Source organism: Homarus americanus, unplaced genomic scaffold, assembly GCF_018991925.1.
Source record: "Homarus americanus isolate GMGI-L3 unplaced genomic scaffold, GMGI_Hamer_2.0 scaffold52512, whole genome shotgun sequence".
Taxonomy (NCBI): Eukaryota; Metazoa; Arthropoda; class Malacostraca; order Decapoda; family Nephropidae; genus Homarus; species Homarus americanus.
Window position 1 is genome coordinate 8,329,500 of NW_024735442.1, and position 26,790 is coordinate 8,356,289.

The 26,790-nt window shown below is 41.8% G+C and overlaps 1 protein-coding gene across 1 annotated transcript in view; it reads right to left on the reverse strand.

The window, feature by feature from the left end:
* The window catches only part of LOC121870901, an 80,866-nt gene that overhangs the window by 23,412 nt on the left and 30,664 nt on the right, over positions 1–26,790 (reverse strand). Inside the window, exons 4-5 of the mRNA XM_042372873.1 lie at positions 11,877–12,133; positions 8,908–9,064 (exon numbers count right to left, since the gene is read on the reverse strand). Of these exons, the coding sequence (XP_042228807.1) occupies positions 8,908–9,064; positions 11,877–12,133 (414 nt within the window). The remainder of the gene's footprint in view (positions 1–8,907; positions 9,065–11,876; positions 12,134–26,790) is intronic.

Consider the following 26,790-nt stretch of genomic DNA (forward strand, 5'->3'; position numbering starts at 1 on the left):
TCGACAGAGTCCCCACAAAGACTAATTAGAAAGGTAGAAGCTCATGGCATCAAAGGTAACATCCTTAAATGGGATTAGGCGGTTACAGGACAGGAAACAGCGAGTGAGCATTAATCTATAATTAAGTCCCATCGGAGCAACGTCATGTAAGGAGTTCCCCAAGGCCTAGCACTGACCATTATTATTTATTATATACATAACTAATGAGATACGGTACAGACAGCAACATAAGTAAATTATGATGACAAATAGGACGGTTATTAAAGCTGACCTCGCATACCCGCGAAGATCTAAACAAATTTTTCGAATGGTTTGAAAAATGGCAGATGAAACTAACGTGACAAATGTAAAGTACTTAGTAGAGATAAACAGGGAAACCAGATACCAGAGAACAACGATGCCATAGAGAAATCCGACCAAGTAGAGAGATTTAGGAGTAATGATATGAGGAAACCTTGCCAGTAAAACAATGTGTTTTTGCCGTAATCAAGGCTAATAAAGTACTTGGGTTCATACAAAGGAGGTTAGTTACAAGACTAGCGAGGTCATCCTAAACTTATCTTGCTCAGAGACCACAGCTGGAGTACGCAGTCTGGGTTCTGGTCACCGTGACATAGAATGGATATAGAATCCTTGGAAAGAATTCAGAGGAGAATGACAAGACTAATCCCGCATTAGGAACCTTGAGTAGAGAGAGAGTTAAAGTATCTTAATTTGCACTCGAGAGATGTAGAGCAGGCACTTTACAGGAAAGTATAAGGAAGTGAGGCAAAGAAAAGGACATTGGCAGTACTCAAACTATCCAAATCAGTAGCGAACTCAGAATAATGGTTTTAAATTAGAAAAATTTAGATTTAGGCGTGAAATAGGTAAACACTGGTTTGGAAAATAAAAGAGAGTGGATAACGGAACAAGTTACCAAATATCATCATTAACCTCGAATACGCTGAATAGCTGAACATAGTTTGATGCTTATATGATCTTATGTTCTTATATGATAGGGATCCTTCCATTCATACTAACACGTTCGATAGCTGCCTTGAACTTATCAAGGTGCTCCTCACCCCATTACCATATAAGATATTATCCATCTTGTCAACTCTATCCCTTCCCTAGTTCCTGGCAAACACGCTCCCATCCTATTTTATTTTTTGACACAAAAAGCTCTATCCAGAACTGCTCCCAGGGCCGTCTTAACAGCATTGTAGGCCCTCAAATGAAAACTAAAACTTTCAGTAAAATTAAAAATTTAATTAATTGGAACGTTGAAAAACACAAACGTTTAAACATATATTTAATGTACTTCGTTAGGTGCATCATCGACTTCGTCATTAATTTAGTAGTGACCCCAAAATCTGGGGCTCTATTATTTCCCTGTCTTCTTTATATCCAGTTTATGCGTCTCTCCTCACAATCCTCTAATGGTTTGTGCTTTCGTCAGACTTTCCCTGCCTCGTGGGAGAGTCTGACGAAAACACAACCCAATGGAGGATTGTGAGTCGAGGAACGACCAAACTAGTGGTAAAAAAAGACAAAGAAACGAATACAGATAAGGTGACTATCAACATACAGATGACCATCAATACACAGGTGACCATCAACACACAAGTGACCATCCACATACAGGTGACTATCAACATACAGGTGATCATCAACACACAGGTAACCATCAACCACAGGCAGACCATCAACACACAAGTGACCATCAACCACAGGTGACCACTGCTTCATAGTTAGGTGACCACCATCAACATTTAGGGTGTCCATCAATATACAGAGACCATCACAGAAGTGACCATCAACATGCAGGGCCATCACCACACAGGTGATCATCAACCACAGCTGACCATCAACCACAGCTGACCATCAACACAGAGGTGACCATCCACATACAGGCAGGACTACTTCAACATACAGGCAGACCATCAACACACAGGTAACCATCAACCACAGGTGACCATCAACCACAGGTGACCATCAACTAACAGGTAATCATCAACACACAGGTGACCATCAGCATACAGGTGATTATTAACACAGAGGATCATCAACATACAGATGACCTCTTCAACACACAGGTGACCATCAACCACAGGAGACCATCAACACACAAAGGACATCAACTTACAGGTAACCATCAATACATTATGGACCCATCAACATACCGGTGATTATCAACACAGAGGTGACCATCAATATACAGGTGACCATCAAACCACAGGCAGACCATCACCACACAAGTGACCATCAACTTATAGGCAGCCATCAACACACAGGTGACTATCAACATACCGGTGACTATTAACACAGAGGAACATCAACGTACAGGTGATCAATCAACATACAGGTGACTATCAACACAGAAGTGACTATCAACATACAGGTGACCATCAACATACAGGTGATCATCAACATACAGGACTATCAACACAGAAGTGACTATCAACATACAGGAGACCATCAACATACAGGTAAGGACCATTACAGGTGACTATCAACATGGCAGACCATCAACACACAAGTGACCTTTCAAATACAGGTGACCATCAACATGCAGGTAACCATCAACATAATAGTAAGTGATCATCAACATGTTGAGATGACTATCAACACACACGTGACCATCAACACAAGTGACCATCAACATACAGGTGACCATCAATATACAGATGACCTTCAACACATAGGTGGACCATCAACACACAAATGACCATCAACATACAGGTGACCATCAGTACAGGTGACTATCACCATACAGGTGACCATCAATATACAGATGACCATCAACACACAAGGACCATCAACCACAGGTGACCATCAACATACAGGTGACCATCAACATTTAGTGTCCATCAATATACAGGAGCATCATCCAACACAGAAGTGACTATCAACATGCAGGTACATCACACATAGGGTATCATCAACCACAGACCATCAACCATAGCTGACCATCAACACAGAGGACCATCAACATACAGATGACAATCAATACAGATGACTATGAATGGCCAAGTGATTCATTAGCACAGAGAAGACCTAATCAACACAGGCGACCATCAACACAGAGTGAGACCAACTACATACAGGTGACCATCAACACACAAGGACCATCAACATATAGGTAAACTAACTATATATAGGTGACCATCAACATACAGGTGACCATCAACTTATAGGTGTCCACATCAAAACAAAGGTGACCATCAACCACAGGTAACCATCAACACACAAGGACTATCAACACAGGTGACCATCAACACAGACGAGGACTTAATAAGACATAGGTGATTAAGGAAGAGAGAGAATTACTCAAAATAGGCAGGACCATCAGCCACAGGTGACCATCAACACACAAGGACCATCAACATGTTGCAGGACCATCAACTAACAGGTGACCATCAACCACAGGTGACCATCAACATACAGGTGACTACAACACACAGGTGACCATCAACACACGATTGACCATCTACATATTGGTGACTATCAACATATAGGTGACCATCAACACGAGTGACCATCCACATATAGGTAGGTGACTATCAACATACAGGTGACCATCAACACACAGGAGACTATCAACATACAGGTGACCATCAATATACAGATGACCATGAACACACAGGTGGCTCCCAAACCACATGTGATCTATCAACATGTTGGAGGTGACCATCAACACACGAGTGACCATCCAATACATAGGTGGACTTTTACCAACATACAGGTGGACTCATCAAATTATAAGAAAGACTATTAACACAGAGGTGATCATCAACATACAGATGACCCTCAACACACAGGTGACCATCAACCACAGGAGACCATCAACACACAAGTGACCATCAACTTACAGGTAACCATCAACACACATGTGACCATCAACATACCGGTGACTACCAACACAGAGGTGACCATCAATATACAGGTGACCATCAACCACAGGTGACCATCAACACACAAGTGACCATCAACTTATAGGCAGCCATCAACACACAGGTGAACATCAACATACCGGTGACTATTAACACAGAGGTGAACATCAACATACAGGTGATCATCAACATATAGGTGACTATCAACACAGAAGTGACTATCAACATACAGGTGACCATCAACATACAGGTGATCATCAACATACAGGTGACTATCAACACAGAAGTGACTATCAACATACAGGTGACCATCAACATACAGGTGACCATTAACATACAGGTGACTATCAACATGCAGGTGACCATCAACACACAAGTGACCTTCAACATGCAGGTAACCATCAACATGCAGGTGATCATCAACATACAGATGACTATCAACACACACGTGACCATCAACACACAAGTAACCATCAACATACAGGTGACCATCAATATACAGATGACCTTCAACACACAGGTGACCATCAACACACAAATGAACATCAACATACAGGTGACAATCAACATACAGGTGACTATCAACATACAGGTGACCATCAATATACAGATGACCATCAACACACAAGTGACCATCAACCACAGGTGACCATCAACATACAGGTGACCATCAACATTTAGGTGTCCATCAATATACAGGAGACCATCAACACAGAAGTGACCATCAACATGCAGGTGGCCATCACCACACAGGTGATCATCAACCACAGGTGACCATCAACCACAGCTGACCATCAACACAGAGGTGACCATCAACATACAGATGACAATCAATATGCAGATGACTATCAATACACAAGTGACCATCGACACAGAGGAGACCATCAACACACAAGTGACCATCAACACAGAGGAGACCAACTACATACAGGTGACCATCAACACACAAGTGACCATCAACATACAGGTAACCAACTACATACAGGTGACCATCAACATACAGGTGACCATCAACTTATAGGTGTCCATCAAAACAAAGGTGACCATCAACCACAGGTAACCATCAACACACAAGTGACCATCAACACACAGGTGACCATCAACACACGAGTGACCATCAACATACAGGTGACTATTAACATATAGGTATCCATCAAAATAAAGGTGACCATCAGCCACAGGTGACCATCAACACACAAGTGACCATCAACATACAGGTGACCATCAACTAACAGGTGACCATCAACCACAGGTGACCATCAACATACAGGTGACTATTAACACACAGGTGACCATCAACACACGATTGACCATCTACATATTGGTGACTATCAACATATAGGTGACCATCAACACACGAGTGACCATCCACATATAGGTAGGTGACTATCAACATACAGGTGACCATCAACATACAGGAGACTATCAACATACAGGTGACCATCAATATACAGATGACCATGAACACACAGGTGGCCCTCAACCACATGTGACCATCAACATACAGGTGACCATCAACACACGAGTGACCATCCACATATAGGTGACTATCAACATACAGGTGACCATCAACATACAGGTGACTATCAACATATAGGTGACCATCAATATACAGATGACCATCAATACACAAGTGACCATCAACATACAGGTGACTATCAACATACAGGTGACCATCAACACACAGGTAACCATCAATACACAAGTGACCATCAACATACAGGTGACCATCAACACACAGGTAACCATCAACCACAGGTGACCATCAACCACAGGTGACCATCAACACACAAGTGACCATAAACTTACAGGTAATCATCAACACACAGGTGACCATCAGCATACCGGTGATTATTAACACAGAGGTGATCATCAACATACAGGTGACTATCAAGACAGAAGTGACTTATCAACATACAGGTGTCCATCAACATACAGGTGACCTTCAACATGCAGTTGGCCATCAACACACAAGTGACCATCAACATTCAGATGACTATCAATACACAAGTGGCCAGCAACACACAGGTGACTATCAACATACAGGTGACTATCAACATGCAAATGACCATCAATATACAGATGACCATCAATACACAAGTGACTATCAACCACAGGTGACCATCAACATACAGGTGACCATCAACATACAGGTGACCATCAACATATAGGTGACTATCAACATACAGGTGACCATCAATATACAGACGACCATCAACACACAAGTGACCATCCACATACAGGTGACTATCAACATACAGATGACCATCAACACACAGGTGACCATCAACCACAACTGATCATCAACACACAATTGACCATCAACTTACAGGTAACCATCAACACACAGGTGACCATCAACATACCGGTGACTATTAACACAGAGGTGACCATCAACGTACAGGTGATCATCAACATACAGGTGACTATCAACACAGAAGTGACTATGTGACATACAGGTGATCATCAACATACAGGTGACTATCACCACACAAGTGATGAACATACAGGTAACCATCAACATACAGGTGATCATCAACATACAGACGACCATCAACATACAGGTGACCATCAACACACAGATGACCATCAACACACACGTAACCATCAACATACAGATGACCATCAACACACAGGTGACCATCAACCAAAGGCGACCATCAACATACAGGTGACCATCAACATACAGGTGACCATCAACATAAAGGTGACTATCAACATACAGGTGACCATCAATATACAGACATCCATCAACACACAAGTGACCATCCACATACAGGTGACTATCAACATACAGATGACCATCAACACACAGGTGACCATCATCCACACCTGACCATCAACACAGAAGTGACCATCAACTTACAGGTAACCGTCAACACACAGGTGACCATCAACATACCGGTGACTATTAACACAAAGGTGACCATCAATATACAGGTGACTATCAACATACAGGTGACCATCAACAAACAGGTGACTATCACACAGGTGACCATCAACACACAAGTGACCATCAACTTATAGGCAGCCATCAACACACAGGTGACCATCAACATACCGGTGACTATTAACACAGAGGTGACCATAAACATACAGGTGACTATCAACATACAGGTGACCATCAACATACAGGTGACCATCAACATAAAGGTGACTATCAACATACAGGTGACCATCAACACACAAGTGACCATCCGCATACAGGTGACTATCAACATACAGGTGACCATCAATATACAGAGAACCATCAACACACAAGTGACCATCCGCATACAGGTGACTATCAACATACAGATGACCATCAACACACAGGTGACCATCATCCACACCTGACCATCAACACAGAAGTGACCATCAACTTACAGGTAACCGTCAACACACAGATGACCATCAACACACAAGTGACAATCAACTTACTGGTAACCATCAACACACAGATGACCATCAACACACAAGTGACCATCAACTTATAGGCAGCCATCAACACACAGGTGACCATCAACATACCGGTGACTATTAACACAGAGGTGACCATAAACATACAGGTGACTATCAACATACAGGTGACCTTTAACATACAGGTGACCATCAACATGCAGGTGACCATCAACACACAGGTGACCATCAACATATAGCTGACCATCAACATAAAGATGACCATCAACACACAAGTGGCCATCAACACACAGGTGACCATCAACACATAGGTGACCATCAACATACAGGTGACCATCAACATACAGGTGAACATCAACCACAGGTGATTATCAACCACAGCTGACCATCAACACAGAGGTGACCATCAACATACAGGTGACCATCAACACACAGGTGACCATCAACCACAGGTGACCATCAGCACACAGGTGAACATCAACCACAGGTGACCATCAACCACAGCAGACCCTCAACACAGAGGTGTCCATCAACATACCGGTGACCATCAACATACAGGTGACCATCAACACGCAGTTAGTTGTTCACCAACACACAGGTGACCACCAATACACTGGTGACCACCAACACACAGGTGTCCACCAGCACACAGACACACTGATGACTCAACATACAGGTGACCATCAACACACAGGGGACCACCAACACATAGGTGCCCATCAACACACAGGTGACCATCAACACACAGACACACAGGGGACCATCAACATACAGGTGACCACCAACACACAGGTGACCACAAATACATAGCTGACCACCAACACAGGGGCGACCACCAACACACAGGAGACCACCAACACACATGTGACCATTAACATACAGGTGACCATCAACACAAAGGTGACCATTAACACACAGGTGACCATAAACATACAGGTGACCATCAACACACAGGTGACCATCAACACACAGGTGATCATCAACACACAGGTGACCATCAACATACAGGTGACCATCAACAGACAGGTGACCATCAACACAGGTGTAGTAGGCAGCTACCAAACAAGGTGGTACTCTACCTGGGAAGATATTGGAAGCATAATGTGTTGTCTGATGGTTTATACTTCTGTCATATGGCATCACGAAAATTGTGACCAAGTCCCAGGTTGCTGATCTGTCATTCCGCTTCATTGCAGGATCTCAATTGCTCCTCTTACTTTGACAACACAACATACATACAGTATATCGTTTCTCGCTCTTGATTGTTTCATCCTTGTACTTATTATTTACCTATTTTTTTATTATTATTAATATTATTATTATTTCAGTTTATTTTTTTATTATAACTTTTATTTATTATTATTCGTATTATTATTTTATTTTTGTATTATAATTATAATTTGTATTTATTAATTAATAATTTTTATTATTATTATTATTATTATTATTATTATTATTATTATTATTATTATTATTATTATTATTATTATTATTATTATATTTTCGTCCCCCAGGCCATGATATGGGTCAATGACCCGTGCCTGGGTGCGCTAATGCCCATAAAAAAGGTGACCACGAACGCACAGGGATCGCAAACACAGGTGACAACGAACACACAGGTAACATGACTCACCTGAGGAGAACCAACCAAAGCCTTGGGGCTGTGGGTGGTCGGCATGGATGAAGGTGATGTTGACTGTCTTGTCGTAGATGGTGGATACCTGCACCCGGCAGCTCAGCGTCAAGGCTCCGCGCCGCAGCCACGCTTCCCGCACCTCAACCTCCAGCTCCTGAGGAAGCATTGTTAGGAGAACGTTAAGGAGAGTCAGATTTACCCAAATCCTATTGTCAGCTTTATCTCACCAGTAAGTTAGTAAGTTTAATCGATGAGTATCCTGAACCTCGCCATTACTGTACAGTGGATCCCGTACTGACAATTTTACCTGGCAATACTTGGTAAAGTAAGGTTGTATGCAAAGGTCATTGTGATTGGTGGATCTATTTTCGGTTGTATCACTGCCAGGATAAATATTTAACAATCTGAAGGTAGAATTTATATAAAAATAAACTATTCATTGTTATTTAAGATCATGAGAAGTTTCCAAATGTCCGTATATTTGCTTAAATAATGAAGAAAGTTTGATCTGAGAATCTTGTGGCAGCCCTCATTGTAGTTGAGTTGCCGATTCATTAATATAATTTCTTCAATGAAGTTCATTATTATAAAAAATCTACTTTGTAATTGTTTTTATTTATCCTGAAAGTGATAGAGCCGAAAATAGATCCACCAATCACAATCTCCATTACCAGATGAAATTGAGAGTTCTTTAAGCCAGGGTGGATCTTTGGCTGCCTGTACAGTAAAGCGGAAAATTTTATCATTGAATGGCGTTGATATAATTACCTTTATTAACATCAACCATGATAACTCATGAATTTGTAATATAGTTTTCAATGTAAACCATCAATTGTGCGAGTGTGTTATTCTGTTGGTGTCCTTCGTGTTTGTAAAGTTTGTCACAACCTTGAGGCGGTAACATTGGTTTGAATGACCGGGCCATTTTGTATCGCTGAAAAATAGAGTAATTCCTTAATTTATGAACAAAGAAAGGAGTAGATTGTAGACGAATTCTTCAAATGTTGTCTGGTTGGTAAATCAGTATTTAAATGAAGCTCGCGGACCATAGTTTCTACTGTATGATTAATGGACACTTCGGAAATTTTGATTGTATGAAGGAATATTAATAGTTTGTGTCCCTGCTTTGAATTTAATGGATATTAAAGAGACTATACATTTACACATAAATGTCACACAAGTACAATTTTTATTCTTTTCTCTCACTCCATTTCGCTATTGCCCATGCTTATCAAAACAGCATTTCAAATTCAGTTTAGAAATATTACGAAAGAGCTTTGTCAGCTTAATAATAAATTAACAATGGGAAGTTCTTGTAAATTCTTTGAGGGGACGAAATATATCATAGCAACAAAATTCAGAAAAAAATTAGGTTTAATTTATCTTTACATATTACAGTATGCATAACTTAAAATGGATTATAGGCTCGAACTGGTTAGTATGTAGCGATTGAGAGTCAAATAAGCTGACCTATTTTTGTCTTATCATTTTTGCTTCGATATTATTTTGAACTGCTTAAAGATCTCTCAGCAACTTCTTTTAGAGTAAACAGGTGATCGTGGGGCCTTCGTGCCCGGTTCGCTATATAGTTCGACAAAACAGTAATGGAGAGAATATTTGGAGAAGTGCTCTCGCGCCGTCCGGCTGACAGCGTACAGCGACATCGTTTTCCAGCGTAAATAAAGTGGTTAATTAATGCCTTCCTAAAGAAACCATCGACATGGGACCAGGTTTGTTCCACTCTACGAATTTTTTGCGATTTTTCCACCAAGTTTGATGAAGAATGATTGTGCCGTTTCGGCAACCCAGAACAGACACACGCACGGCTATTCCTCTAGTATATTAGATATTAGATAGAATATTAAATAGTATATTAGATAGTATATTAGATATTAGATAGATACTCCTGTGTTGTAAGTGTAATAATAGTGTCGGAATATTTCTCTCAGTTTACCTTCAAGTCTTTAATCTGAAATAAGGTAGCAGAATCTTGCCTCAAACTGTGATTAGGTTGTGAGGTTTGATCCATCAGTTTGAAATTTTAGTCGAATTAGTTTAATGTGATATATGTTATCATTAGCATTATTCATCATGTCTCCTCTTTTCCCCCTCGTCCTACTAATCATCTTCTCTACACATCATACAACACTTCCACCTCATCTCACCGTTCCCCACACCCTTCGTTTTGTCACTCTTCTACTTACTCGACGCCATTTTTTCTTTTTAGTGTTTAACATTTCTTCCTCGTGTTTCCTAGTGTTTCCTGACGTCCTTTTAACCCTCCTTTCGACGTCTTTTGTTGTGTGCCGATGTCCTCTTTTTTGTATTTTCTTACATTTCAGGCATCATAGGGCTGAAGTTTCATTGTCGTGGCTTATGTCATCAGTGAGATTTATGTAAAGTTTGTCGTTTGTATGTGTTAACTATTTTGTCCACTTGATCCCTCCTAAACAAAGGTAAATTACTATAGAACGCCACGTATCTTCTCCGTCTTCTAGGTCTGTTGTAGACATATTCCTTTCAAAAGTGAAGACTAAATAGTAAAAAAACTAATTTATGATATTGTTACCCGTTCGATTATTCCTACATGAAGAAAAATAATCGTAGAACATATATATGGGGGATTGGTAATGTCTGCAGATGTTTTTCTTGAAGGTAAAATCAACATGGAGTTCCCAGCAAATTTGCTTAATTTTGTCTCCCTCAGTGGCTGATAGGTAAAATATGGTTCATTACTTCTTTTTTTTTGGGGGGGGGGGTGTAAATGACTTTCCAATATTCCGAAATCCTTGTAATCTTTCCCTGAGACTTCTTATTTACTTTTTTTTTTGTTACTCACTGATAGTTTCGGTTTCTTTATGATATCCCTTTATTCATTACTAACAACTCTAATTCTACCTTATATCCCAGTTTCTCCTGGCATTTCCACTTACTCCGACCTCAACATCATTACTAGAAATACTCACCGAGACTTGGACAGTTCGGCCGTGTTTGTCTGCCTGGAGAAAACGCCGAACCCGTGCGTGAGGCGGGGGACTCACAGAGTTGAGGGACCAGGTGATGTCTGCGGGAGGGTCTGAACGACCGATCATACAGCGCGCAGACACCACGTCCCCTGGTCTCACCCGCGTCTTGTCGATCACGCCGGTGCTTCCAACACCGCCTGTGCCCTGTGGAACACCCTGGATACCTCCCTTCACTTCCGGACCCCATGAGGGCACGTCTGGTGGAAAAGATTGTGGAAAAGCCAGATATGAGAACTAGTAAGATAATACAACGTCACGGGCAAGCACTATGCTAACAGTATCATAACAAAACATTACAAAGCAACATAAATCATTTATTTATTTTAAGAAAATACTGATCTAACATACGTCAGACGACAGTCGACATCATTTTTGCCACAGTTTCAGTGGTAATGATGTCAAGCTAATACAATACCTGGTGATGGTGCAAAGCGAACACCAATTGATGGTGCAAGGGAAACGCAACACCTGTTGATGGTGCAAAGGTAACGCAGCACCTGTTGATGGTACATAGGTAACGCAACACCTGCTCATGGTGCAAAGCTAATACAACATCTGGAAATGGTGCATAGGTAACGCAACGCCTGTTGATGGTGCAAAGCGAATACAACGTCTTGTGATATTTCACAGCGAACACAACACCTGTTGATGGTACAAAGTTAGTACAACTCCTGGCTATGGTGCAATGGTGCATAGGTAACACATCACCTGGTGATAGTGCAAAGCTAACACAGCACCTATTGATGGAACAAAGCTAATACAACACCTGTTGTTGGTACAAAACTAATACAATACATGTTGATGGTTCAAAGCCAAGACAACACCTGTTGATGATGCAGACCTAATACAACACATGTTGATGGTGCAAAGCAAATACAACAGCTGGTGATGCTAAAAAAAGGTACTGCAACACCTAATGTTGGTGCAAAGCTAACACAAAACCTGGTGATGGCGAAAAGCGAACACAACACTTGATGATGGTGCAAAGCAAATACCACAACACCTGGTGATGGCGCAAAGCTAACACAACAGCTGCTGATAGTACAAAGTTAAAACAACATTGGTGATGGTGCAAAGCTAGCACAACAGCTGTTGATAGTGTAAAGGTAACACAACACTAGTGATGGTGCAAAGCTAATATAAACACCTGGCGATGGGGCAAAGCTAACACAACACTGATGGTGGAGCAAAGCTAACTAACACTTGGTGATGGTGCAAAGCCAATACAGCACCTGGTGATAGTGCAAGGCTAACAAAACACCTGGTGATGGTGCAAAGGTAATAAAACACTTGTTGATGGTGCAAAGCCAATACAACACCTTGTGATGGTGAAAAGGGTACTGCAACACCTGATGTTGGTGCAAAACTAACACAACACCTGTTGATGGTGCAAAGCTAATACAACACTTGATGATGTTGCAAAGCTAACACAATGCCTGGTGATGGTGCGAAGCTAACACAACAGCTGTTGATAGTGTAAAGCTAACAGAAAACTGGTGATGGGACAAAACTAGCACAACAGTTGTTGATAGTGCATAGCTAACACAATTTCTAGTGATGGTGCGAAGCTAACACAACACTGGTGATGGTACAAGGCTAATACGATATTTGGTGATGGTGCAAAGCAAATACAGAATCTGGTGCTAGTGCAAAGCTAACAGAACACTTGTTGATGGTGCAAAGCTAATACAACACCTTGTGATGGTGAAAAGGGTACTGCAACACCTGATGTTGGTGCAAAACTAACACAACACCTGTTGATGGTGCAAAGCTAATGCAACACATGATGATTTTGCATAGCTAGCACAACACCTGGCGAAAGTGCAAAGCTATCACAACATCTGGTGGTTGGTGCAAAGCTAACACAAAACCTGGTGATGGCGAAAAACCAACATAACACCTGGTGAGGTGCAAAGCTAATACCAAAACACCTGGTGAGGTGCAAAGTTAACAGAGCAGCTGCTGATAGTACAAAATTAACACACCATTAATGATGGTGCAAAACTATCACAACAGCTGTTGATAGTGCAAAGCTAACACAACAGTTGATGATGTTGCAAAGCTAACACAACACTTGGCGAAAGTGCAAAGCTATCACAACACCAAGTGATGGTGCGAAGCTAACACAAAACCTGGTGATGGTGAAAATCCAACACAGCACTTGGTGATGGTGCAAAGCTAATACCACAACACCTGGTGATGGTGCAAATCTAACATAACAGCTGTTGAAAGTAAAAAGCTAACACAACACTGGTGATGGTGCAAAACTTACACTACAGTTGTTGATAGTGCAAAACTAACACAATTCCTAGTGATGGTGCAAAGCTAGCACAACACTGGTGATAGTACAAATCTAACACGTTATTTGGTAATGGTGCAAAGCTAATACAGAATCTGGTGATGGTGCAAAGCTAACAGAACACCTGGTGATGGTGCAAAACTAACACAACCCCTAGGGATATGTATAGCTAACACAATATCTAGTGATGGTGCAAAGCTAACACAAAACTGGTGAAGGTGTAAAGGTAAAACAACACTTGGTGATAGTGCAGAGCTAATACAGCACCTGGTTATGGTGGAAAGCTAACACACCACCTGGTGATGGCGTAAAGCTAACACAGCACCTGCTGATGGTGCAAAGATAATACAACACATAGTGATGGTGCAAAGCTAACACAACACTGGTTATGTGCAAGGCTAACACAACAGCTATTGATATGGCAAAGTTAACAGAACACCGGTGGTTTTGCAAAGCTAGCCCAACAGCTGTTGATGGTGCAAAGGTAATACAACACTCGATCATGTTGCAAAGCTAACACACCACCTGGCTAAAGTGCAAAGCTATCACAAAACCTGGTGATGGTGCAAAGCTAACACAAAACCTGGTGATGGTGAAAAAGCAACACAACACTTGGTGATGGTGCAAAGCTAATACCACAACACATGGTGATGGTGCAAACCCAACACAACAGTTGCTGATATTACAAAATTAACCCAACATTGATGATGGTGCAAACTAACACAGCAGCTGTTGATAGTGTAAAGCTAAAACGACACTGGTGAGGGTGCAAAGCTAGCACAACAGCTATTGATAGTGCAAAGTTAACAGAACATAGGTGATGGTGCAAAGCTAACGCAACAGCTGTTAATAGTGTAAAGCTAACACAACACTGGTTATGATGTAAAGCTAGCACGGTATTTGTTGATAGTGCAAAGCTAACACAACACTGGTGACCACGTAAAGCTAACACAACATTGGTGATGGTGCAAAGCTAACACAACAACTGCTGATAGTACAAAGTTAACAGAACATTGGTAATAGTGCAACGCTTACACAGCTGCTGTTGATAGTGTAAAGCTAACACGACATTGGTGATGGTGTAAAGCTACCACAACAACTGCTGATAGTGCGAAGTTAACAGAACACTAGAGATAGTGCAAAGCTAACACAACAGCTGTTGATAGTGTAAATCTAACACAACACCTAGTGATGGTGAAAATCTAATGTTACACCTGGAGATTGAGCAAAGCTAACACAATACCTAGTGATGGTGCAATGCTAACAGATCACTGGTGATGGTGCAAAGTTAACACAACTCTTGGTGATGGTGCAAAGCTAATACAACACTTGGTGATGGTGCAAAGCTAACACAACAGCTGCTGATAGTATAAAGCTTACACAACACCTAGTGATGGTGAAAAGCTAATGTAACACCTGGAGATGGTGCAAAGCTAACACAATACTTAGTGATGGTGCAATGCTTACACAACACTGGTGATGGTGCAAAGTTAACACAACTCTTGGTGATGGTGCTAAGATAATACAGCACTTGGTGATGGTGCAAAGTAACACAACACCTGTTGATGGTGCAAAGCTAATACAACACTTGGTGATCGTGCAAAGCTAACACAACGCCTAGTGATGGTGCAAAGCTAACACAATATCTAACGATGGTATAAAGCTACTTGATCATCATCGATCACGAGTTGTTGTCGAGTATTGTATAGAGGACATGCGTTACTGGGGTGTCATACGGAGGCGAATTTTTTTTTTTTTGAGTTTGAAAAATCGGCCCATGGTATTAATGATGTAGTTCTATGTGCAGAATCACGTGATATCTTCAGATTTGAAAAGGTTTCATTTTTTGCTAGGTAAATTTTAACTTAAAATCTTATGAAAATTCAGTATTCCCACCCTTTTACCAACACCACTAAATAGCTTATTTAAAGTAAAGTAAATGTATCAGGTTAATTTATTAGGATGAAAATGATCCAGAATAGTGAAACGAATGATCTTGACACATTTATTAAATTTAATATTCCTTTAGAAAACAAAATCATCAAATACAAAAACCGGTTTTACTACTACGACCCGGTGTTGCTGCACACCATAGAGAACATGTCTTTCTTGCTTCTGTTTCTACTCATCACCTCCCTGCTGACCACCTGAGCTCGGATGTAGCCTTCCCTCCTCTCCTGGCTGTACACGTGACTGCTGGTCTCGCTCACTTGCTGTACACAACGCTCAATACTCTGGGTGTGCGAGGGCCAGGCAGGGACATGCATGGGGTTGTCCAGGAAAGCTCTGACTTGAACATTGGTGAGGCTGCAGGTAAGAGGGGGCTCACTGCCAGCCTGGATGTTATCCAGATCTGATCAGTGAGGGGTCTTGGCACCTAGATTGACTTCAGGAGTCTTCCTGACCTGAAGGCCCAATCACCAGTTCGTCATGCTAGATCCTCTCTTAAGTCTCATATCAAGATCTTTTGACTGCCCTCTTCTCCTCCTCATCCTTACTGCAGAGCATTGTCTGCCAGAACTGCCTCGGGATGAGCATACCAGGAAGATCTCCTCACAGTCTGCTCCACAATCTGAACAACCTTCATGGCTGACTCCTCAGAATCAAGCTGGAAAGACATACCTCGGACCTTGAGGAGAAACGGCAATTGTTGAACCAATTTGGCAAGTAGACACTCACGATGAATTGGACAATAAGTCTCAGGTTGTGACTGGTTCCCTTTCAGTTTATGACGACCCAAATTCTGCAGAACCTAAGAGCCGTTGTGAGCCACCTAGAATGTGAGACTGGACCTATCTGCAGGTAAGCAAGTCTATCAGGCATGACCCCAGTTTTGATGGCACTGCAAATCATGTAACCATAGTACTGGTCAGTACTCAGGTCGTCAATGACAGTATGTGCAAGCTCAACGAGTGGAGGGCCAACTGTGATTTTTCAAAGCTCGGATTTATTTCTAACTCAGTGGCAGAGTCCAGCATCTTGCCAAGAGGACCAGACCATCTGTTGTTTGAAAGAGTCTTGCCATCCAGCTCCTGGATCAGATGTCTGAGTGGCAACTCGTTGGTGTGGAGGTCACAAACAATCCAGACCAGCTTCCTCCCAATCTTCCGCTCTATCCACGTGTATGACCCCCCTTGCCACCCTGTGTTCGTGTTGGTGCTGTCCCCTCCAATGGCCTGCAGGGTCTGGTCTACGTTCCTCTCTCTGAGCCAGTTCACAATGTTATCTGCCACTATCTCAGCTGGTTTCCTGATGTCATCTTTCTCTGGAGTGAAATGCCACAAATACTTCCCTCCTGGTTCACTGCAGCAGGAGTAGTGTTCCTCCTTCACCATGGCAGGGAACAACTTGTCAGAATCTCCAACTTTCATGAACACTTTAGTGTCATCCCTTCTCCCATCAAAGAACAATTGATTCCATTTTCTCTTATCCCCTTATCAAACTCCTCTTCTAGATTACTGACAAGTTTCTCCTGAGCTCTCCTTACTTTGTTATGATCTATCACCAGGTGAACATCATCAGGTGTTATCAAACCACCGTCAATCCAGGCAGCTGTTGCTATCTCTGCAGTTTCTCTGAGACCAGTGTGGTGTCGCATGCTGGCCAGAGCTATGCTCGGGATATCTTTCCTATTTCGAATCTTATGCCTGGAAGGTTTGGGATCAATATTTTCTGGGTTAGGGACAAAATCACCATTCTCCTGGTCAGCACTCGGATCAGCCATAGGGAAGTCATTAAACTCTGAATCAGCTTGTCTCCACCATCGGCCTTTTTTACCTCACCCTGGGCCTTCTCAAGTCTCTTTTCCTCGGCAACTCTTCTCCTCTTCTGTCTCTCTGTGGCAGCCTCCTGTCTCTTGGACTCCGGAATATCTTGGCTAGAAATCATGAGAGCCCCTATACTGCCAGTCTTCTCTCTCTGTGCTTTGACAAATGCCAGTTCGATCACAGGAATCTTCAGTTCAGCTTGCAAATACAGGAGATGTGGGCCTGGATTTACAGTCACGATCGCATCCAAACTCAGGACAGAGAACAATTGGGCACTTGCAAGTAATTATGTCAAATAACTGGTCCAGTTGCTTGGCAAAGCTGTCCTTAACTGCAAGTTTTCCTCTCCCAAGAGAGATATCTCTTGCCTTTTCCCAACTGGCTAGCAGTCTCTCACTAATCTTCTTCTGACTTGTTATGACTGGAGGCTTGAACTGAGCGTTAGCCAGAGTGTACAGTGCCAAGACAGCTTTGGTCATATCACTGGCAATGTCTTTGTTTGTGTAAGTTCTTTGGTTCTTTTCACTGATTTGCCTGATTAAAACACCGTATCTCAAAGCATCTCTCAATGTAGGCAACTCCGACTTCAGGAGCTCTCTCCCAGACCCAAGATAGTGACTGAGATGGCTGTATTTTTGGTTCCTCGTCCTGACACAAGCAGCCATCGCAAATATTATCAACTTATAAATGCATCAGAATCTGAAACAGAAAAAAATATTGTTAGTTGTGTTGTTAAAGAATGAAGTCAGAAAGCAATGTTCACTATTTAATTGTAATGCACTAATGCAGCTGTACGTTAGATTTTCGATAAATTTCACGCTAAAATTTACCTAGCAAAAGTTTGCAAAATATTGAAACTGAAATTATTTTCTGTTATACACTAAAATCTACCAAAAACGTGATGGGCCATTAGTTTTAGCTGATCTTCCCTCCTATGACACACCCTAATGCGTTACTCGTGCACCACACCTTGCGTCCACCCCCCATATTTACCCAGAGAGATTCATAGAACACGCAGTGGAGCTAGTTCGTGTGGGCGGTGTCCTTCGTCTTGTACACGGAAGCCTCCTGACTGAGAAAAGCAAACCTGCCTGATGAAACTGTCCAATAGTCGACCTTTTAGGATACATCTGCTTATGATCTCAAGGATCTTGCTTTCCTCCCAAGGAGAGTTTTATTCTTTGATGTGTAGTGTCACTATCCCACACCACCCTTTGAAGAGATGGAGAGATGAGGTCTACTGTACATAGAAACAAGCGACAATCCAAAGCAGGTGTGGACAGATTCTCGTGTGACTGGATCTGCTTTTTCCATTGTTATCCAAACGTGATATACTAAAAAAAAAAATTATCTAATAGACAAAGGATGGATTTTGAGTCTTAAAGGAAGGAGAGAGAGAGAGAGAGAGAGAGAGAGAGAGAGAGAGAGAGAGAGAGAGAGAGAGAGAGAGTGCTTGTATAATTCTCAATGCATAATCATACATATAAGAACGGTATGGGGAAGAACTTACCCCAAATCATTTAAAAGTTTTCGTCCTTGCTAAATGACTGCTAGATGCAAAGACAAAACATGTCATGAATGTTGCTACCAATAATGGGGTTAAAAAAATCGGAATTTTTTGTACTAACGGACGGGTCGTGCACTTGGTAGTGGTGCCATGTATACTGTAGCTGTAGGATCCCTGTTGATAGACTACGCCGCTACTATCCATCCCACGGTCTACCAGAAATTGCTTTGCGATATACTATTAGATCGCGATCGACGTTTTGGGCACCCTTGATCCAAAGCATACCTCTTCCTGTAGAGAAGAGGAACGACTAACCGTTAAATACAATGTAAAGTTTGAAAACACCACAATTGTACGATACTCAAGCATTACCTTTAACAAAATTAATGTTATTTATAATACCTATTGCACTGAGGATACCATGGGGGAGGTGGAGAACCTACGGCGTCTGTGGAATGGTGAACCCAAATTGAAATAAAGAATACGGACTAAGTCAAAGATGCCCTGAGTTTACGCCAATTTCATTCTTTCAGAGTAACAGCTTTTGCTCTCAAATTCATAAATACCTGTAAAGAAGTGGTATAAACCTACGAATTTCAGTTTCTGAGGGAAAATACGTGTTATGGCCTGATCATTGTACATAGTAGTTATGGCTTATTGTAATTTAAGTTATTTGTTCACTTAAAGACACTGTAAGTGGCATAGGCTTGTTAAAACAACTTCGTGCTTTTACTTTATTTGTGTAATACTAGAGTACTTTACAAGTTTGTAAGGTTACGGAACTATAAGTTCACGTCAAAGAGGGTGCGGTTGGTGTCGGTGGGAAGGAATATTAGGCAAGCAATATAAAGATCAAAGTAAGTGACCTCTTGGCCCTGCTTAGGGCGGGGTTGTCAAGCAAGGAATTGCAAAGTAATATGAGGAATACAATAAGTATATTAAAAGCAAAATAATTTATAGGGGTGTTTGTTATACATATATAGTAAGATGGTGCTATAATACCACTCGGTCACCACACCACATATACCGAATCTTCATGGTTATAAACCTATACATAGGCTACCTAAGCGTATTAAAAAAAATTTATATATATATATATATATATATATATATATATATATATATATATATATATATATATATATATATATATATATATATATATATATATATATATATATATATATAGCAGCAAAACAAGTGAGTCTGCAACTCTTTGGGACTGATTTCTTTTGTCCCTCTTCTTCTTTTTTTGAGAGGGAGAGAGGAAAGCACATTCTGAGGAGAGTCCACGAAAACAACACATAAAGATCCACAAACATAATTATAAAGAAAATAATAGGGGCAGTTATTCCAGGCAGAAGTAATTTAGGTAATAAGCACAGATGAAGTGAATTCACATAGAATGAAAGCCTTGACTCATTCATGTAAGATAGAAATTTGAGTTTATCTGAAACCTTACTGAGTTGGCAAAAATGTGCATTCAATAATGTTTGTAGAATTTAGAGATTTGTGGAAAGATTAAGGACGAAGGCAAGATGCTGATGGGAACGCAATGTAAGCAGTAGCCAGCTGCTTAGCTCACAATAGTCTGGTGTTATGTAATAACTTACTACAAATAGAGGTTTACCCCCATCTTGGTAAATTATTATGACACACATGTTTAGTGTGAAACATAGAAGAATTGTACATTATTATGATATACAGTACATGGCAAATTAATATATCCAATATTGGAGTGTAGCCTCGAAAGCTTGTGTAAATGCAAAAACATAAGCTGGACATACATTACTTATAAATGTAAGCAGTATAACCAGCATTTCGTTTGAACACCATGCGTTGTAATAGCACCCATAGTGAAATCTTCTGAAACTTATATCAACTTTGAACGTGTGTCAATTGTCAGCGGTGTATTATTCACCCCCAAAGGGAAAGGCTCTAGTTGCTATGCATTAAATGTTCTCTTAAATTTCAAAGGAATATGCCCTAGTATTTCTTCATTAATAAAGTTGCTGTTCACAGGGGATAGCAATACTAATCTAGCTCATCGGCAAACTAAAGAGTTAGATGAAGTCCACTTTTAGCTACATGCAAATCTTCAAAAAGTGGACTCACAGGCACTAATTTGCCACTCAAACATCCTATTCCTATATCCACTAGTCAGAAATTAATATCTCATTAGTGGTAGCCGATGATTCTACAGATATTTTGGCTGAATTTAAGTATTTGGAAAAAGTACATAACGTTCTAGTGTAGGTATTAAAAGTGTAAGTCCATTTATGATACCTGTAATTTATTAGTGTGCTTGAAAATCTCTTTAAGCTTAAATTTGAGAGCTTCTATAACTCTGTTCGTGCGTCTGATTATTGTTTTGCATTGGAATTGCTTATGAGGCTGCGTTTAATCGTTTGACGAGTTTATGAACACCTTCAGCCATAGCTATACCAAAGAATGTGTTAGATATTAAAGCCATGATGTTAAATCATCTGCATTTTTGACGAAGATTATGAGCCGTCTATCTAATATTTTCCTAAGAAATTGGTAGTTCATCAAAATTTCAAAAGGAACTCGAGTAGATTGTTCACTCAGCTTGTTTGAAGAATAGTTGTTTGCCGGAGGGTGTCAGAGATTGTAAAGGCTTGGACTTTGGGATATAAATCCCTTGCCAGCCTAGTCAGGATCTTATAAAAGGAAAGTCAAGAACCATGGGTTTCCAAGGGGTAACAAGCAACCGTTAGAGATTGATATCTCTTTACTACGAAAATAATCACAATAGTTGACACCATTCACACAAATATTAAATAAACAATTACTGGAGTCAAACAATTAAGGAAGTCAAACAATTACGGGAGTCAAACAATTAAGGGAGTCAAACAAAGTACAGATATTTCCTACGGCTGCATCCCGGTGGAATGTTCCGTTAACGCCGTGGTCCACTCTCAGGGGGAAGGTCCAGGGCGCCTTCCTCACTTGGCGCCGACGTTGGTGGGCGATGTCTTGCCACACAGGAGAGACGCCAGAACACGGACGGTGGACAGGGCGTGGAGGAAGTGGCGAGGACGTGGCAGCCGCGGTAGTAGCTTAAGTGGGTGTCCGGAGATTGACAGCCGAATAGTGAAGGACTGGGGAATCAGCCCACGAGCCCTGGGAGCCTCAGATGAGGCTGGCTGGGTAGTGTCTGATGTGTGACGAAGCAGCAGCGACCTTCTCACCTCCGCCTACCCCCCCCTCCCCCTCTAAGTGGGGCGGCTAACAAGCAAACGAGCGGCGGACAACCATCCAGCTCGTTACCGCCCTTACAGAGATTTCTATATGTTTCTTGGGTGAACTCGACTTGTACAACTCATTCTTAATTTACGCTGTTATTGTTCTTATTTGAGACAGGATTCTCATCAGACCATACAGTTGATATTGAACAGAGATGACATCCTCCACCACCAGCTACCAGAGCTCAGGGTCTCATCACTTCCGAAGGTGAAGCAGTACTGCTATCCCACAGCACACCAGTAGTAGAAGTATTATTTAAGCCATCGTCTGGAAGATGGGATGATCATGTTTAATCTATCTTCTCAGAAGAGCATATAGTCTTGACGATAAGTATTATATGCTATATGCTGCTTGTGATGTGTACGTAGTGTTTGCATTGCATTTTGTGTCAGTTGGGTAGGCAGTGTTTCATTACTTTTAGGGATTCCTAACAACTCTTTTCCCCACTTCTTTATTATATATTCATGGATTATGTCTTCAGGGTTAGTGTTTAGATCCATTAGTGTGAATTTGTTTCCATCCCGTAAATTTTGATGCGAGTTTAGACACTTCTTCGGGCATTTTATCCACTATCACATCACTTATTTATATGGTGACAAATTTAATTTTCCCATTGTGTTTGTACATAATTTCAGCACGTGAGGCTGCTGGGTGTTTACGTGTAAACCAAGTGGCTCCCTCCTGTAAGCCTTGCAAGACCAAATAATGTCTTACGGAACTCGTGTTATCAAATAAGGCATTGCTGATGAAACCTATAGATATAATAAAACTTAATATATAGTAAGTTAGAGAGTAGGTGTAAAATAACATTACTAAATTTACCATTTATGTTAAAATAATATTGTAACGGATCTCTTATAATCAGAATGATGCATAGAACGATGCATAGTCACATATAAACCTAAGTCCTATACAACAAGAATCTGCCAAAAACTTCTAGAAGGATCTCTGGCATCATGTCCTGTGGTGTGACTTCGGGACACTGGAAGACGCCATACAGAAATCGCACACCAGTGAACCAATACGCTTTTACTGTTTGGACATACACACATGTCATCGTTTAGCTTACCACAGACCAGATGTTACATCTATCGTTGTTTTGCATGTGTGAATACAGAAGTGTATTTTTCAAAACTGGTGTTTATATGAATTCCACCAAACACCCCAAATGGTGAAAACATAGTGCAATATATCTAATTATCTTAATTACCACTAGTTAGTGAAGTCTAGCGGAGTTAGTGAACTATTCCCACGGAAAAAAAAACTTTTCCTATGTACCACTGTCTCAACCAACACGTCCAGAAATCACTGAAACAGCTAGGCCTATTCAAACAGCCTTTCTACAGACTCACTTGTTTATGAATGTTGGTGAAGACATTTATTTGTTTCCCTGCATAATCATCGATGTTATATACAGGTTGAGGTTTTGCCGAATATTAAATAGTATAAGGATTTGATCGTAAAGATATTTAAAGATCTATTGATTGAGGTTGCCATTTAAGGGAGATAATTTTCCCAGCATTGTGCATTGGATTCACTATATGTGTGTGTGTGTCTGAGTGTGTGTGTGTGTGTGTGTGTGTGTGTGTGTGCACAGGGTGGTGCAATGCGTCAAGTGTGGCAGCATTATGTCAGTGTTAAGGTGCAGGCAATGCTTGCACCCACTCGGTTTCAGCTACCGCCGCTGGCTAGCCCTCGTGGCGAACAGGGAAGCAACTTGCATAAGTCTTCCCTGCCAGTACACAGCCTCTTCACCATCAAGACTCCTGCTGTGCCGCCTCGTGGCAACACACGGTAACTTGGTGCCTCGTGGACCCAGGATAGACAAGCAGGGGATCTCGGAGTACCAGTGGGCACTAGAGGAGAGGTGCATAGACCCACTGGCATGTGGACACGTCCTGGCGCCTTCCAACCATTGCCCCACTGCCTTGCAGATTAACCTCGACAGGTATAAGGCTACAGGAGTAAACCCAGAACGAAAAATCTGCGGTGAAGCCCCGCATTAGGCAGACATGCTTACAGAGCTCCAACAAGACTCCAACGGCGGTATAGGCGGAAGAGGTGACCCCCATGGGAACCCAACGACTACACCAGCGGATGAAGGCAATGCATGATAGACAGGCTTCTAAGGCGAAACCCAACAAACTGGGCTATCGGTAGTCCATTGCAACTCTCCCTCTCCCCAGTCATTTGCAACACTTGCACCACAGGATCAGGAAAAGGGAGAGCCAAGATGTGTGGTTGCAGCTTGCGTTCCTGCCCCACCATATAAATCAACTCACACGCAGCCATCTTCCAGCTCATGATATCTCTCATCATCATCAAAACCCCTCTACCCCCAAAAGTGATATGGCGACGGACGAGTGGAGACGGGGACAGTAAGGATGATTGCCAGGAGTCTCTAGTCACAACTATGCACATGGGCGGCACAGATAAGATGGTCGTTTATGCACTGAGATCCAGGCAGCAATGCCATCCGGTCCTGTCTGTGCGACTGAGCAGCCCTTTTGAGGAGTCACTCTGCTCATCCCACATGGGGAGGGGGCTAGAAAAGGTGCCGTAAACATAGCCTGCCTAAAAAAAAAAACCTGACTGGGTAACGGCACCCAGTAAGGTCATCCTTATGCAGTCGAAAACATAATCAAAATCACAGATCCAAACAAAAACAAACTGTACAACCTCTTATGGTCGCTGCATGGAATGTCAGGACCCTTCTGGTTACTAGCACAAATGAGCGTCCTGAAAGAAGAACTGCCCTTGTGGCAAAAAAGCTGGCTTGGTATAACATCGACATAGCAGCCATTAGTTAGTCCTGGCTCTCAGACGAGGGTCAACTCACAGAACGTGGGTCTGGCTATACCTTCTTCTGGAAGGTTAAGCCTGCTGCAGAGAGAAACCTCATTTATGGAGCTGGCTTTGCCATCCGCCAACGCATCCTGCACAGGATAACTGAAATTCCTATTGGGATAAACGAGCGTCTCATGATGCTCAGAGTTTCACTGAATCTCTCACGTAATGCCTTTTTTATTAATGCATACGCCCCAACACTGAATGCAGAGGATGACACCAAGAAAGCCTATTACGCCGACCTAGACAGAGTGCTAACCTCTATCCCCAGAGAAGTTAAGATTGTGCTCCTTGGTGACCTCAATACCAGAGTTCGTATAGATGCTGACATTCGGCAGGGAACCATAGGGAGAAATGGACTAGGCAAGTGTAATCAGAACGGCCTACTCCTCCTCAGCAAGTGTGCTGCACACAACCTCACTATCAGCAATACCTTGCTTAGGCAGGCTGCCTAGTTCAAGCGATCGTGGCAACACCCATGATCCAAACATGGCATCTGATTGACTACATTATAGTCAGAGAAAGAAATAGCCGAGATGTTCTCAACACCCGTGCCATGTGTGGCTCAAACCACTGCGACACTGATCATTGGCTCATCAGAGCAAAGCTCGCACTTCACACCACCCCAAAACGGCGAAGGCAATAAGCCTCTAGAAAGGGTTTTAAAGCGTCTGGAGGATCCAGTGGTCGTACATGCTTTCAGAGAGCAGCTCGAACAAGGGCTGATAAACAACCCGACAATGAACAACCCAATTCCCAGTGCCGAATGGGATATTCTCAAGACTGTCATAACAAACCCCTGCAGAGAGACCCTCGGCCAGATCGAAAGAATACACCAGGACTGGTTTGATGAAAATGACCCAACATTCAATGTACTCATCAATGATAAATGTGCTGCTTTAGCTGACTGACAGAACAACCCTCAGTCTCGGACAAAAGCTGATACCTTCGGCAAGAAAAAAGCGGTTTCCCTTTGGGAATTTCACAAACTAAAGAATAACTGGTTAAAAAAAAAAGATTTGAAACACAAAAATTTGCAGATCAGCACAAGATGCTTGAATTTTGCAACATCATCAAAACATTTTATGGTCCAATCACTCGTGGCACAGGCCCCCCCTTTCGCTCAACCAATGGTAACTCGATAATTAAAGACGATGAAGGCCTCCT